The 14,171-nt window shown below is 34.9% G+C and overlaps 1 protein-coding gene across 3 annotated transcripts in view; it reads left to right on the top strand.

The window, feature by feature from the left end:
- Positions 1 to 6,432: 6,432 nt before the first annotated feature.
- Positions 6,433 to 14,171, top strand: part of LOC117327593 (dynein heavy chain 3, axonemal-like) — a 75,426-nt gene continuing 67,687 nt past the window's right edge. For 2 of the 3 annotated variants that reach the window (XM_033884657.1, XM_033884649.1), the window contains exons 1-5: positions 6,444 to 6,670; positions 8,480 to 8,578; positions 9,107 to 9,290; positions 10,153 to 10,261; positions 10,703 to 10,862. In XM_033884657.1, coding sequence (XP_033740548.1) covers positions 6,650 to 6,670; positions 8,480 to 8,578; positions 9,107 to 9,290; positions 10,153 to 10,261; positions 10,703 to 10,862 — 573 coding nt within the window. In that variant the 5' untranslated portion in view covers positions 6,444 to 6,649. Of the gene's footprint in view, positions 6,671 to 8,479; positions 8,579 to 9,106; positions 9,291 to 10,152; positions 10,262 to 10,702; positions 10,863 to 14,171 lie in introns of all 3 variants that reach the window. The other variant, XM_033884661.1, reaches the window with a different exon arrangement.

Below are 14,171 nucleotides of genomic sequence, written 5' to 3'. Positions count from 1 at the left end.
GTCTAAGGACAGCATTAATGTGAGAAGGGAAGTAACTCGTATATCCTTAGAGCACTTCTACTCGGCGTTTTAACATGCAAGTACATGCTACATCATGTAGAATCTAATAGGCTCTCAAGTGCTTGAAAAAATTATATACTGTATATATAAGACATATAACATTATACAAAGCACATGGATAATACATAGACACAGAAAAGCATTAGGAAATATAAAATTAACGTTAAGAAACAAAGACTGACAATATCACTAAGAACATTTGCATTTCACAGACACAGTGTTATTAGAGGTTAAGTTGAAATACTATCAGAGCAAAAGTGTAATATATATATATATACTAATTTCCAGGATATAAAGTACACTAATAAAGTGAGTTAAAAGAAACTTAAAACTATGATTCGAATTTGTTTAAAGGTGTTGAACAGAGAACGTGCATTATCGTATATACGTTTATAATACAAACTGAGGAAAATAAGTCAAACATAATCCTAGAATTAAATTTTGGAAGCAGTACAATAGACTGTAACAGTTCAAACATGAAAACAGCAGTAATACGGACGCCGCTCGTATTCTGCTTGATTGTTTGATAGTAGGTCATGACAATCTCGATAATATTTACACAAACTCGGTAAGATTTCCACAATCTCGGTAGTATTTACACAAACTCGGTAATAGTTCCACAAACTCGGTAATATTTATACAGTCTGTACCAGTACATCGCTACTGTCACTATACTATATGAACAATGTTTACACTTATTTTCACATAAATATGTGTGCCGTAATATATACAGAACGTGTTATTTAACATTTAAACCACTGTATAATATCGTTATCCAACTAACCCAGATGGAATATAGATATCGCCTTGTTGTGCTGCCACGATTTCAAAACAGTCACGTAATGATTTAAAAATAATTTCCGCGCTAAATTTAGAGGAGGATTCCCAACTAAATCGAGTGGTCAAGTTGGACACAGGGATTGACTGTGAACATTGGGACAGTACAGAAACATAACTGGAAAGGAACAAAACGCGTACATTCAGGGAAAATTGCAACGTTTTTACCGTGATGTCCCTTTTAAATTGAATGCAAGCTGAATAAGTGGATGCATCTATTCAAATGACACATTTGCAGTCTTATTATCACCAAAAATGATTCAAACTGATATAATTTTGTTATCCATGCCGAAACTGCGCATTTATTAATTACAATGTAGTTCGTTAACTTATTTCACCAGTAGTTTTACATTATAACCACCAGCATTAAAACTATGCCGTTTATCTTTTTAAAGATATTTCTTGTTATTGATACTATCAGAGACGTATCTCGCAACATCACGCATGTCCCTGGTTTGTTAACTGGAGTGGAAGCTTTATGTCGCGAGATTTGGCTGTGCGCATGCGCCTAACACTGAACCTAGTGTTAGATCAATGCTCAGATCGTCCAGTGACACAGTGACGGACCGTAAATAATATCAATTAAATTACTACTGTTTTGTTCAGATAAATTTTACCTTAAATCGCCGGGTGTAACAAAACAAAAAATCAATGTTTGACTGTCATAGTTTGAGACGTTGAAACAGTTTCCGAACAGATAATATTTTTACGATGACAAAGTTTAGAGGAATTTTAGTGTGTCTTATCACAGACATGTACATAAATTAACCGACCGTAATATCCGTTTCTCCTAATATTTTTTTCCCGTGCATATTTTTCCTGGTTTTGATTTTCCTGAAAAGTTTGACATTTTATGTTCCTTAATGATTACTTGAAAAAAGGGACATATAAGATATGTATGTCCCTGCTTGATAATACCGCTGATAAAAATAGCGTTTGATACCTCCTGAAATTGGCTACAGACAATTACAACTATCAAATAATTAGGAACATGTGTGAATTTGCTTGTGTACTCATCACCGTTTGTCAACATGTCACCCGATCATAGCCAGGTAAGTTGTGAATTTTATTTCAGGTAAGCTGCAAGGTTCCTTTGAACTACAGCCAGGGAACTTTAGATCACAGTCCTACCCCAACCCCAACTCGATCCCTCCGGCCATCATCGGACGGTTTTACCTACGTGTATCAATATGGTGACAGCTAGCTGGAGGTGGTCAATTAACGTACATACCGGGTGGCACAGGACACAACAAGTAGACGCATTTTTCACATTCACAATGAATCAATTTTATGGTAAATTAATAAGTATTGTTTTAAAAGTGTCCATTTTTAAATATATAAAATGGCGTATTTCTAATAATCAGTTTGAAATTAAGAGCATCCTTGTATAAAATCTCGTTTTGGTCATTTTGAGAATAAAGAGATTAAGAAGAATATCCATGATCACTTAGTAGCGTGTTAATTTGTGTCTTCCTCGTCACGTGAAAGTACCCGAATTTTCTGTTATAAAACAGAGACTTGTATATCACAAGGTATACAAGTCTCTGAATAAAATAAAGTATTTTGTAAACGTCTGACCGATTTGAAATTAAGAACAATAATGTATAAAATGTCAAATAAAAAATATCATTCAACAAATTAAATTTTACTTCACTAGAAAAAAAGGAGTATCCTGGACCGTTTGGGTAATTTTGACCCACTGCACGATATCGACCTTAATTTGAAGACAAATTCACCTCTCATAACATCAATGAAATAACGCAAACTTTACACCGATTTGTTAAATTATACCAAACAAGAAATCAAACGTGTGACTTGCGTTTAATGTCGGTCTATTCCGCCACAAAATAGGCTCTAAATCCCAGGTACTCGCCTGTTTTCGAAGACCCACTTTTTTCTTGCCCTTACAGAAGGCTATATCCTTGCTGAAATGAGACCAACGTGTTGCTGTGGAGCGACGACACAGCGCACAATTTATGTTGATCCATACATGTGGAAACCCATTTATTAGCCATAAATTAGATACTTGTATACAGAATCATCAGTTGTTAGACTTTTTCTTATTTTGTTTTTGTTTAAAAAATAGCTTTCAAAATGACTGTACAGGAAGCCAAATATTGGACCTTGTTTAATCGAAGTCAGACTCGTGATTACTCGAAGGAGATAATGGTAATAAACATCGCAGGGTCCTGCCACAAATCCCCATAGCCCTGAAGGGTCAGATACTTGCCATTATCATATAATGCACACAATCATTGTTGAAATTTTTTTTTTCATTGATGCTTAATCCATGGAAGTTCTTTGATATCTTAAAACGTATTTGATAACAAGTTAGATATGCATGTCTCTGGTTAGACCAATCGTCACGTTTACCTATTTTTTCAGTTTTGACTTTTTTAATCAACTGAGCTTCGCCCTCCTCCCCCCCCCCCCCCCCCCCCCCCCCCCCCCCCCCCCCCCCCCCCCCCCAACTTTCTTTGTACCAACCAGAGACCTATACTTTAGTATATAGGTAGCACACCACAGTAAGACAGCCTGGCCATGGGCAATTTTTTTGTTAAGCAAATAACTCCTGTATTATGATATGTATAAAAAATGAAAAAATAAATGTACACTATAATTGGTATATCCAGTATGAAGTAGTACATACAGGCTTCACATTTATTAAAACAAAAATCAATAAATTGGTTCCGGATTTTAAATATCCGGATTTTCCGAACGTGTGTTTACACAGGAAATTTAGTTTGGCCTACAGCGCAAAATGGAAGCCCACAGAAAAGGTAAGATAACGGAAAAACTTAATTTACAACATATGTCCAGACAAGATTAATTCTGTCTTTGGGATAGAGATATCTAATTTTAAATAGGTTTCAGAAAAAAAATTGTGTAGAGAATTGTGCCATTTTGGGTCAAATATCATAATATTTTGCAATTTTTGAGAATTTTTTAAGCTGTTACCATGGTATTCACAGCTCTAAAAATCACAGAAAATATCAGTTTACTTATCCTTCAGAGCTCTATTAAAATTGCAAATGTTGTACAGATTTCAAATATATATACTTTATTAGAGGTTATATGTAAGGTTAACTGGCAATGTTTACATATCTAAAGCATGTGCCATATTTTTCAGAATTTGGCATTTTTACTGTACACTGCTACCTTATAAGGGCTGAAAAATGTTATTTTTTGGAAATTGTGCTTAATTATGCTTGATTAAGCTTCATTTTAGTTCATTATTGCTCAAAAATGCATAAAAACAATTTAAAACTTGTTTATTATCAGGCTTGTCATATTAGAGGAATCAAGGGAGGTAACTCGCATATTTACCCATTTTAAGGGTGGGTTAATTAAGCATAATGTTAATGAGTCAGTGTAAATTGAAAAGATATTCTATGTTTTATAACAAACCCAAAATAACTTATTGGGTATCTAACAAACCATATAGACTGAATTCTGGTTTGTTTTACCTGATTTATTACCCCGTATCCATGGAAACTATTACAGTAAGTGTTATTTTTTGAAATATTTGGTGAAACCATTATTTTCAATTTATTTATACATTGGTAAGCATGTAATTTCAATTGATGGAGTGTACGGTTGATACAATATTGTCAATTATTGTCACTTCCTTCGGTAAAGCAGAAAAAATAGCATTTTCCGCATAAAATGGGATCAGCGGACACTTTCATATGATCATTGGTACATATCTGAATTACCGGGGTGGAAACAGATGACTGTGATGTCATAGGCATGACATTTTGAAATCTTGGATGTCATGTCATGATTTATCAGTTAGAATATTGCATGTGTTGCTAAGCTGAGGTTTGGAAAGGAATTTGGTTATTTATTATGACACCATTGAGTATTTATGACGTCATAGATACCATCTGATGACGTCATAGTTACTGATGACGTCATGGTAAATATGACGTCATATTACAAGGCTAAATTTGATAGTTGTATAGTATTTTTTGCTTGATTACATGCACAGAGACTCAAAGTACCACATTCAACTCAAAACACAACTTTATTCAAGAGATATACAGAATTATGGGAGTTTTCATCTTTAAAATTACCTCCCCTTATTACTGGATTGGGAGAAAAAGTTGTCAAAATACACCTCTCAGGGAAATCAGCAATACTCGGTGACTATTAAAGATACACAGTAACCCGATATGTCATTTTGTTCGTCGGAACATATTCTAGACATTCATGGGGTTTTTAGTAAAATTAGAATTAACAAAAGTGATGTATAAGGTAGCACACCACAGTAAGACAGCCTGGCCATGGGCAATTTTTTTGTTAAGCAAATAACTCCTGTATTATGATATGTATAAAAAATGAAAAAATAAATGTACACTATAATTGGTATATCCAGTATGAAGTAGTACATACAGGCTTCACATTTATTAAAACAAAAATCAATAAATTGGTTCCGGATTTTAAATATCCGGATTTTCCGAACGTGTGTTTACACAGGAAATTTAGTTTGGCCTACAGCGCAAAATGGAAGCCCACAGAAAAGGTAAGATAACGGAAAAACTTAATTTACAACATATGTCCAGACAAGATTAATTCTGTCTTTGGGATAGAGATATCTAATTTTAAATAGGTTTCAGAAAAAAAATTGTGTAGAGAATTGTGCCATTTTGGGTCAAATATCATAATATTTTGCAATTTTTGAGAATTTTTTAAGCTGTTACCATGGTATTCACAGCTCTAAAAATCACAGAAAATATCAGTTTACTTATCCTTCAGAGCTCTATTAAAATTGCAAATGTTGTACAGATTTCAAATATATATACTTTATTAGAGGTTATATGTAAGGTTAACTGGCAATGTTTACATATCTAAAGCATGTGCCATATTTTTCAGAATTTGGCATTTTTACTGTACACTGCTACCTATAGGTCTCTGTGCCAACAAAAGGCATATTTTTTGTTATTTCATAAAGATCCTGTCAAAATTTAATCGATCAAGAGTATGGCGGTATTCTGTTGTTTAAAGGGGGAAAATAGCATTACCGTACAATTTTTGCTATATGGTGTTCGTTTATTCGGACAAACCGGTTCGTCAGTTTTTAAATGTAACCTGCAATGCAATGTTGATACCGGCCCTCTGTAAAGGCTCGTCTGAAAACAATATAAAATCATAAACGAACTTGTCAACAATACCGGTCCAACTGGTCAAACCGTTTGGGGCCGCACAACGGTGAGTTAAATCAATGCGGACAAACCGGATCGTCTGCTTTTAAATGTGTTTTCAGGCATATATCTTGACGGACCTGCAAATTCTTTGTCAAATCGCGTCTGAAAACAACAACATATCAGGTCCGTCCTTATTTCATAAACGAACAACTCTGGGGACCGGTTGAACCGCGATATACCCGAGTTCAATCGGTAACCATCGGCACTTTCCGTAGATGAAGTCTACGTCTGATTCAAACGTTTGACTGAAAATACTTTAAGCGTTTTCTACACATAGAATATCTGCCAATCAAATCGCGATATTTTCCTAGCAACTAAATTGCCCGGATGCTGCTTATGAAAATGGAGGACTAGAGCTGGTTACACTGTGAAAATGACATAATGGAAATATCAGTTTGAACCAGTGTCGTAAACGACAGCCTCCCACAGTATTCCTGGGAGGTTTGAACTGTCTTGAATTTTTATGATACTGGCATACCAGATATATAGCGTTTTTGGCTTTCAGACTCGCAGTTCTTAATCCGTCACGAGGAACACAGACAAAAATGGCAATGGAAAGAGCAAAGGTATTCAATTTAAACCCTGATCTTTTGTCTTTTGCTTCGTTGCCAAATACATGATTTATATCAATTATCACTTTCCATTGGAGAAATGGATATATTAAATTAAAGCGGCGCTCTCTAGGTCAGTATAGCATGTATCGTTATTTCGTAACTATTTCAGAAACAGAGAGGTAAACAAACAGCATTTGGATACAACGACATGTACATTTTTGTTCTTAAGATCGGTTTGACTTTTCCTAACAAATGATTGCGACTGAACTATCAATTTTGGCTGAATACAGGCAAATGCAAGATCCCTGCAAGTATATATGTTCCTTTTATTTCAAAGTTGTGTATGGAGACACAAGAAGTAACGTTGTACATGTATGGATGTATCCTTGCATGATCTGTGTACTTATATGTTCATCTTATGCTAAAATATATATTTTGACCAAACTATATTACATAATGATTACTGTATATAACTATCTTAAGTGTAAATATGTTATTAGAAAATCATGTAAATAAAATTTTAATGAAACACCGAAAAATGAACATCAATTTCTATTTAACACAGGGAAATGATCAATTGCATACACACATATATTTTTTTTATTTGTGATGAAAACATGAAAATATACTATAAATGTAGTTAATAATTAAATCATGAAAATGTCAAATTGTTTTGACATGTTTTAAACTGCTTATTCTGGTTGAGTAATAAAATTATAGATAAAAGGTACTCGTATACAAAAAATTGAGTTGGAAGAAAATAAAGTTTTCCTCCAAAAAATTATGATTGAATCAATGCAGATGAATTGTGAGTTGTAATCATTAAATGTGTTTATTATAACATGAATCTGCAGACGTTTATGAGTATATACCTAGAGAGAGATGAATGTGTTTATACTTTTTACTTCTACAAGTTTTGATTGACATTCCACATGTAACAAAATTGACTACATGCGAGACAATCACAAATGACTGGGTCATTCTTAGGGATTTGATTGGCAATGAAAATAATGTTAACCAGGACAGTGATATTAACGACAAACGTCAAATGATTCGTGAAAAGGTAACTTACACCAACACACAGGAAAGGCTACAGACAGTACTGAGTTTCTAGGAATGTACGTGGATGTACCGGAAACTGTTTTCATGTGTGTCAGTGTACTTAATATATATATATCTAATGTTAAAAGAAATAAACAAAAACAAACAAGAGTCGAAGACATCTTCCATACTGTGATAATATGATCATCTTGAACCAATTGTAAATTCTAAATAAAATGTTGACTAACTACAATGGTGTGTTGTTTAACGTAACACGGTACTGAAATATGTCTGCCATAGGTTGGAACCCGAAACGGAATATATTGAAAACTGGTTAATTTGAAGTATTTTTTCATTCCCCGAAGATTCAATATAAGCGTGTTTGACTGCAGTAATATTACTTCTACTTATATGAAAGATTTTCCTGTGTAATTCTAATATCTAAAACATAAGCAAACATAAGCAAAAAATCATATTAGTGGATGGGCTTGTTAATTATATATAATATTTTTACTGGACTGCAGTAGACATGTGGATGCAATGTGTAGTGCTAATTAGTTGGTATGGGCTTTTGCAGGAATACATATAGTTTTAAGTAGTTATTTGATATTTGATCATAGTTTGGCATCAGCTGTAAGTTGACAAACCTATTGTAGTGGCAGTTTAAATTGTCATTGCACAAATATATCCTAACTGATCAGATTAAAAAAAATTAATTCACTTTTGCTTTTTATTCTGTGCTATCATATATATAATGATTCTTGCATTGTGTATTTTCAGTATGTTGAAACTCCAGTTCAGAGTTGCAGTAAAACAAGGGGACTTCCAGGATTGCCCCCTCTACCATCCACTATGAAGGAACCTTCGGATCTATATAAGGTATACATTATCTTATTTAATTGTAATTATAAGGAACAACAGTATTTGTTTATAACATATTCTACGATAAGTTTATCTACAATGACAATTAGTCTGCCTTGGTAAAATTGGTCGTTAGCAAAGTTTCTCCTCATCTAGATGAAGTTATTTTCTTTGATATAAATAATGTTACAAGATAGTATCTGATGTATTGAATCAATGTCAGTTAATTGTAATCATGAATATAATTAACATAACAAATTTTGTATAAACATGCATAATAACATCATATGATGACAATACAAAAAAAATATACAGGGCTAATTTCGAAAACAGGGTAAGTGATTGAAAAAAGTTGAAAATACAAAGAAATTGTAGTAGAGTTAGGTTGTGCAGGAAGACTTTCGACCCCCAAGTGTAGTAAAGGATCAATAAGAATCTCAGTTTCATAGACATATACATGTACATGTACCTGTTGTAAAAGATTAATAGGAATCTTGGGATAATAGACATAAACATGTAGTAAAAGATTACTTTTTTTTTGACCAGATTGTCCTTCGCAACAGTGAACATCCACCAATCATGAAAGGAACATCTTGGACATTGGCTGCTCCTTATAAAGAACAGAAATACCACAGAACACCGAGTGAATCAATAGCAAATAATTACACTCCAACAGCAAGTGACCTTAAACTGAGAGATCTACCAAAGCTTACCAGATCAAAAACTAGAAGTAAGTCTTTGGTTTTGAGGTGATTTCTTTTGCAAAAACAAAATTTCATTGCTAATACATTTTCCAATGTTAAAAATGCAAGAACAATATGCACATACATACAATCAGTGGTGTTGTCATTAATTAGAAACTAAAACACATAAACTTTCAACTACTTTATACCACCACCTTTTGCCCCCTGCCGATTTTGCTTGTATAACAGGGTGACATTAATACAGACTCAATACGACGGACATACAATTGTGCAGTATGTCAGCAATGATTATGAGCAAGTAAATATGAAACCAATGCTGCATATACACATACCGTACATACTAGTTGATATTATTTGTATCTTTTAAGGGCTATAAATTACCATCATGAATTATATTTGTAAAATGAACCATTTTGTAACATGGCATCAAAGCTGAGCACAGATACAGCAAATTATATCATGCAAGAAAGACAGGCATTCTCCTTTGTTTATTAAAATCAAAATGGTGGGCGGAACAGCTAGATCACACAGATTGAGAAGGTACTTTCTGTGAATAGTTTGTTTGATTTAGAGGAATATCCAGTGAAGTTTGAATTAATAAATAATTTTAAATGGTTATCTCCGTTTAGGGATTGCATATTCTCGAATTTGCCTTTTGCTTTTAGTGAATCCATAATCAACTTTGCCATATCCGTTGGTATACCAGGGGACGACTGAATGTGTATAACTGTTTTAATTGTTGTATTCATAGAGTTTGGTTAAGCATATTACAAGATACATGCATTACAATAACTTAAATGTTTTCATTTTATCGTCTGAAACACTTGACAGGATTAAATGTGTAAATTACCTGTATTTATACTGGTATGTAAAAAAACTATGTTGCAGTATCAAAAGGTCCTTCAGGAAGCCCTCGAACAAATGGCTTTACCAGATGTAAAACTATCATTGAAGATGGTAAAGACAAAGAAGAAAATGGTGTGAATGGAGTAAATGGGTAGGTTTTATGAAATCTTCACTCAGAATATTCTGTTAGTGTAGATGTGCAAATATAACAATAAACAAATAGTATTAAATGTATGTATAACATTGTTTATATGTCATTTCATTTAAATAAAACATTATATTATAGAGATTTAAGCACTTTAAGATTTAGTCCTTTTATATTCGAACTGTTGTACATGTTACTGTTATGTAGAGCTGTTAAGATATCTACCTATGTCCAGTTCTATTTTGGAGACTCCTGAAAGTCAGAAAAGTTGACATTTGTTAGCATAATTTAGTTACAAAAGTTTACTGATGGACTTTGTCACATATTTATATTTCATGTTACTTTTTTTGTAGTACCCATTATACCTCAAATTTCAAAGCTGATGTAAGTGATTTCAAGTTCAAAATATGATTTTTTTTAAATGACATTTTATCTTGGTATCTATAGTGAACAGAAAAATGGAATGAATGGATACGAAGTCCTACCAGACATCCAGGATCTGCCCCCAAGCCGCCCCATGACACCCACGGAACAAATGGACATTATGTTGGCTATAGAAGAGGAAAATAGACAACAGACAGGAGAACCAACAGAAAGGGACGAAGCAGTAAGTTATCCTGACAAATGCTTATCACTTAACAGTAAGAGAGGAGATTTACATCCTGAGTTAGGCTCAAACCCGACCTGTTATAGACTACCACAAACCGGACCTGTTATAGAATACCACAAACTCGACCTATTATAGTCTATCACAAACCTGACCTGTTATAGACTACCACAAACCGGACCTGTTATAGACTACCACAAACCGGACCTGTTATAGACAACCACAAACCGGACCTGTTATAGACTACCACAAACCGGACCTGTTATAGACTACCACAAACCGGACCTGTTATAGACAACCACAAACCGGACCTGTTACAGTCTACCACAAACCCAACCTGTTACAGCCTACCACAAACCGGACCTGTTATAGACAACCACAAACCGGACCTGTTATAGACAACCACAAACCGGACCTGTTATAGACAACCACAAACCCAACCTGTTACAGCCTACCTCAAACCAGACCTGTTAAAGACTACCACAAACCGGACCTGTTATAGTCTCCCACAAACCGGACCTGTTATAGAATACCACAAACTTGACCTATTATAGTCTATCACAAACCTGACCTGTTATAGAATACCACAAACCGGACCTGTTATAGACAACCACAAACCGGACCTGTTATAGACTACCACAAACCCGACCTGTTACATTGTATAGTCTACCACAAACCGGACCTGTTATAGTCTACCACAAACCGGACCTGTTATAGAATACCACAAACCGGACCTGTTATAGTCTACCACAAACCCGACCTGTTACAGTCAACCACAAACCAGACCTGTTATAGTCTACCACAAACCAGACCTGTTATAGTCTACCACAAACCAGACCTGTTATAGTCTCCCACAAACCAGACCTGTTATAGAATACCACAAACCAGACCTGTTATAGAATACCACAAACCGGACCTGTTATAGTCTCCCACAAACCAGACCTGTTATAGAATACCACAAACCGGACCTGTTATAGTCTACCACAAACCCGACCTGTTACAGTCTACCACAAACCGGACCTGTTACAGTCTACCACAAACCCGACCTGTTACAGTCTACCACAAACCCGACCTGTTACAGTCTACCACAAACCAGACCTGTTATAGTCTACCACAAACCAGACCTGTTATAGTCTACCACAAACCGGACCTGTTACAGTCTACCACAAACCAGATCTGTTACAGTCTACCACAAACCAGACTTGTTACAGTCTACCACAAACCAGACCTGTTATAGTCTACCACAAACCAGACCTGTTACAGTCTACCACAAACCAGACCTGTTACAGTCTACCACAAACCAGACCTGTTACAGTCTACCACAAACCCGACCTGTTATAGTCTACCACAAACCAGACCTGTTACAGTCTACCACAAACCGGACCTGTTATAGTCTACCACAAACCCGACCTGTTACAGTCTACCACAAACCCGACCTGTTACAGTCTACCACAAACCCGACCTGTTACAGTCTACCACAAACCCGACCTGTTATAGTCTACCACAAATCCAACTTGTTACAGCCTACCACAAATCCAACCTGTTACAGGCTAATTGCTAGTGTTCTCTTTGAATGGAAAAACAATTGAGACCAATTTAGACATGGATATTTTATATAACTAGATCTTAGTTGCATTGAAAATAAATCAGCTTTGTTCAGGTTGGGCATTTTATCAAACACCTAGGGATTTTTACATTATTTGCATGACTGATATTTTTGTACAGATAATGTAATTTTATGCATGATTTCTCCTTGTAGCTAACTAGATTGGATGTTGACCAGAGTTCAAATATTAATGTCAGGTTTTGTATTGCAAAATAAGTGTATTATTTTAAATTTTATTCTGTCATATACACTGTATATTATAACAATGAATTAAAGATGATATTATTTGAATATAACAAGGATATCAGTTTTAGATATCTGTTTGAGTATAAGGACATCAAATGTATGGACCTGAGTAAAGAAATATATCAGGTGTGTAGACCTGTTTGAGTGTAAGGATATCAGGTGTGTAGGCCTGTTATAGTATAAGGATGTCAGGTGTGTAGGCCTGTTAGAGTGTAAGGATATCAGGTGTGTAGGCCTGTTAGAGTGTAAGGATATCAGGTGTGTAGGCCTGTTATAGCATAAGGATATTAGGTGTGTAGGCCTGTTAGAATATAAGGATATCGGGTGTGTAGGCCTGTTTGAGTGTAAGGATGTCAGGTGAATAGGCCTGTTAGAGTATAAGGATATCAGGTGTGTAGGCCTGTTAGAGTGTAAGGATATCAGGTGTGTAGGCCTGTTATAGCATAAGGATATTAGGTGTGTAGGCCTGTTAGAATATAAGGATATAAGGTGTGTAGGCCTGGTAGATTATAAGGATATCAGGTGTGTAGGCCTGTTAGAGTAGGATATCAGGTGTGTAGGCCTGTTAGAGTAGGATATCAGGTGTGTAGGCCTGTTAGAGTATTATGATATCAGGTGTGTAGGCCTGTTAGAGTATTAGGATATCAGGTGTATAGGTCTGTTAGAGTAGGATATCAGGTGTGTAGGCCTGTTAGAGTATTAGGATATCAGGTGTATAGGCCTGTTAGAGTAGGATATCAGGTGTGTAGGCCTGTTAGATTATAAGGATATCAGACGTGTAGGCCTGTTAGAGTATTATGATATCAGGTGTGTAGACCTGTTAGAGTATTATGATATCAGGTGTGTAGGCCTGTTAGAGTAGGATATCAGGTGTGTAGGCCTGTTAGAGTATAAGGATATCAGGTGTGTAGGCCTGTTATAGTATTAGGATATCAGGTGTGTAGGCCTGTTAGAGTATTATGACATCAGGTGTGTAGGCCTGTTACAGTATTAGGATATCAGGTGTGTAGGCCTGTTATAGTATTAGGATATCAGGTGTGTAGGCATGTATGATACATACAAGTGTCTAGACTTTCTTAGGCATTGTGTTATTTGGTGTGTTTGTTTTCACTGATTTGCCATATTAAATTACATCACTTCATGGAATGATTTGTCATGAATTTAATTTTAATTGAATATGTAAGTTGAGGTCATAAGTGTTAAATAAATAGTATTATTTGTCTGATAACAGTAACTTAAGTGATTCAAAACACTTTGCCTAATCATTAAGATATAGAAATTTGTTTCCTTAGACTTGTAATGTTTTTATTTAGACAATTGTCTGTGTGTAAATGTATGGGTTAACTGGGATATGTGTACCACATAGTGCTCTAACAGAGAGACATTTAAGCAGATTAGAGTAACATATCACTTGGTTTAATCTTTTGATTGAACTTTGGTTATGTCTTTTTACCATT

This window comes from Pecten maximus, chromosome 1 (assembly GCF_902652985.1).
Source record: "Pecten maximus chromosome 1, xPecMax1.1, whole genome shotgun sequence".
NCBI lineage: Eukaryota > Metazoa > Mollusca > Bivalvia > Pectinida > Pectinidae > Pecten > Pecten maximus.
The sequence above is the reverse complement of the archived record's forward strand: the minus strand, read 5'-3'. Positions and strand labels throughout refer to the sequence as shown.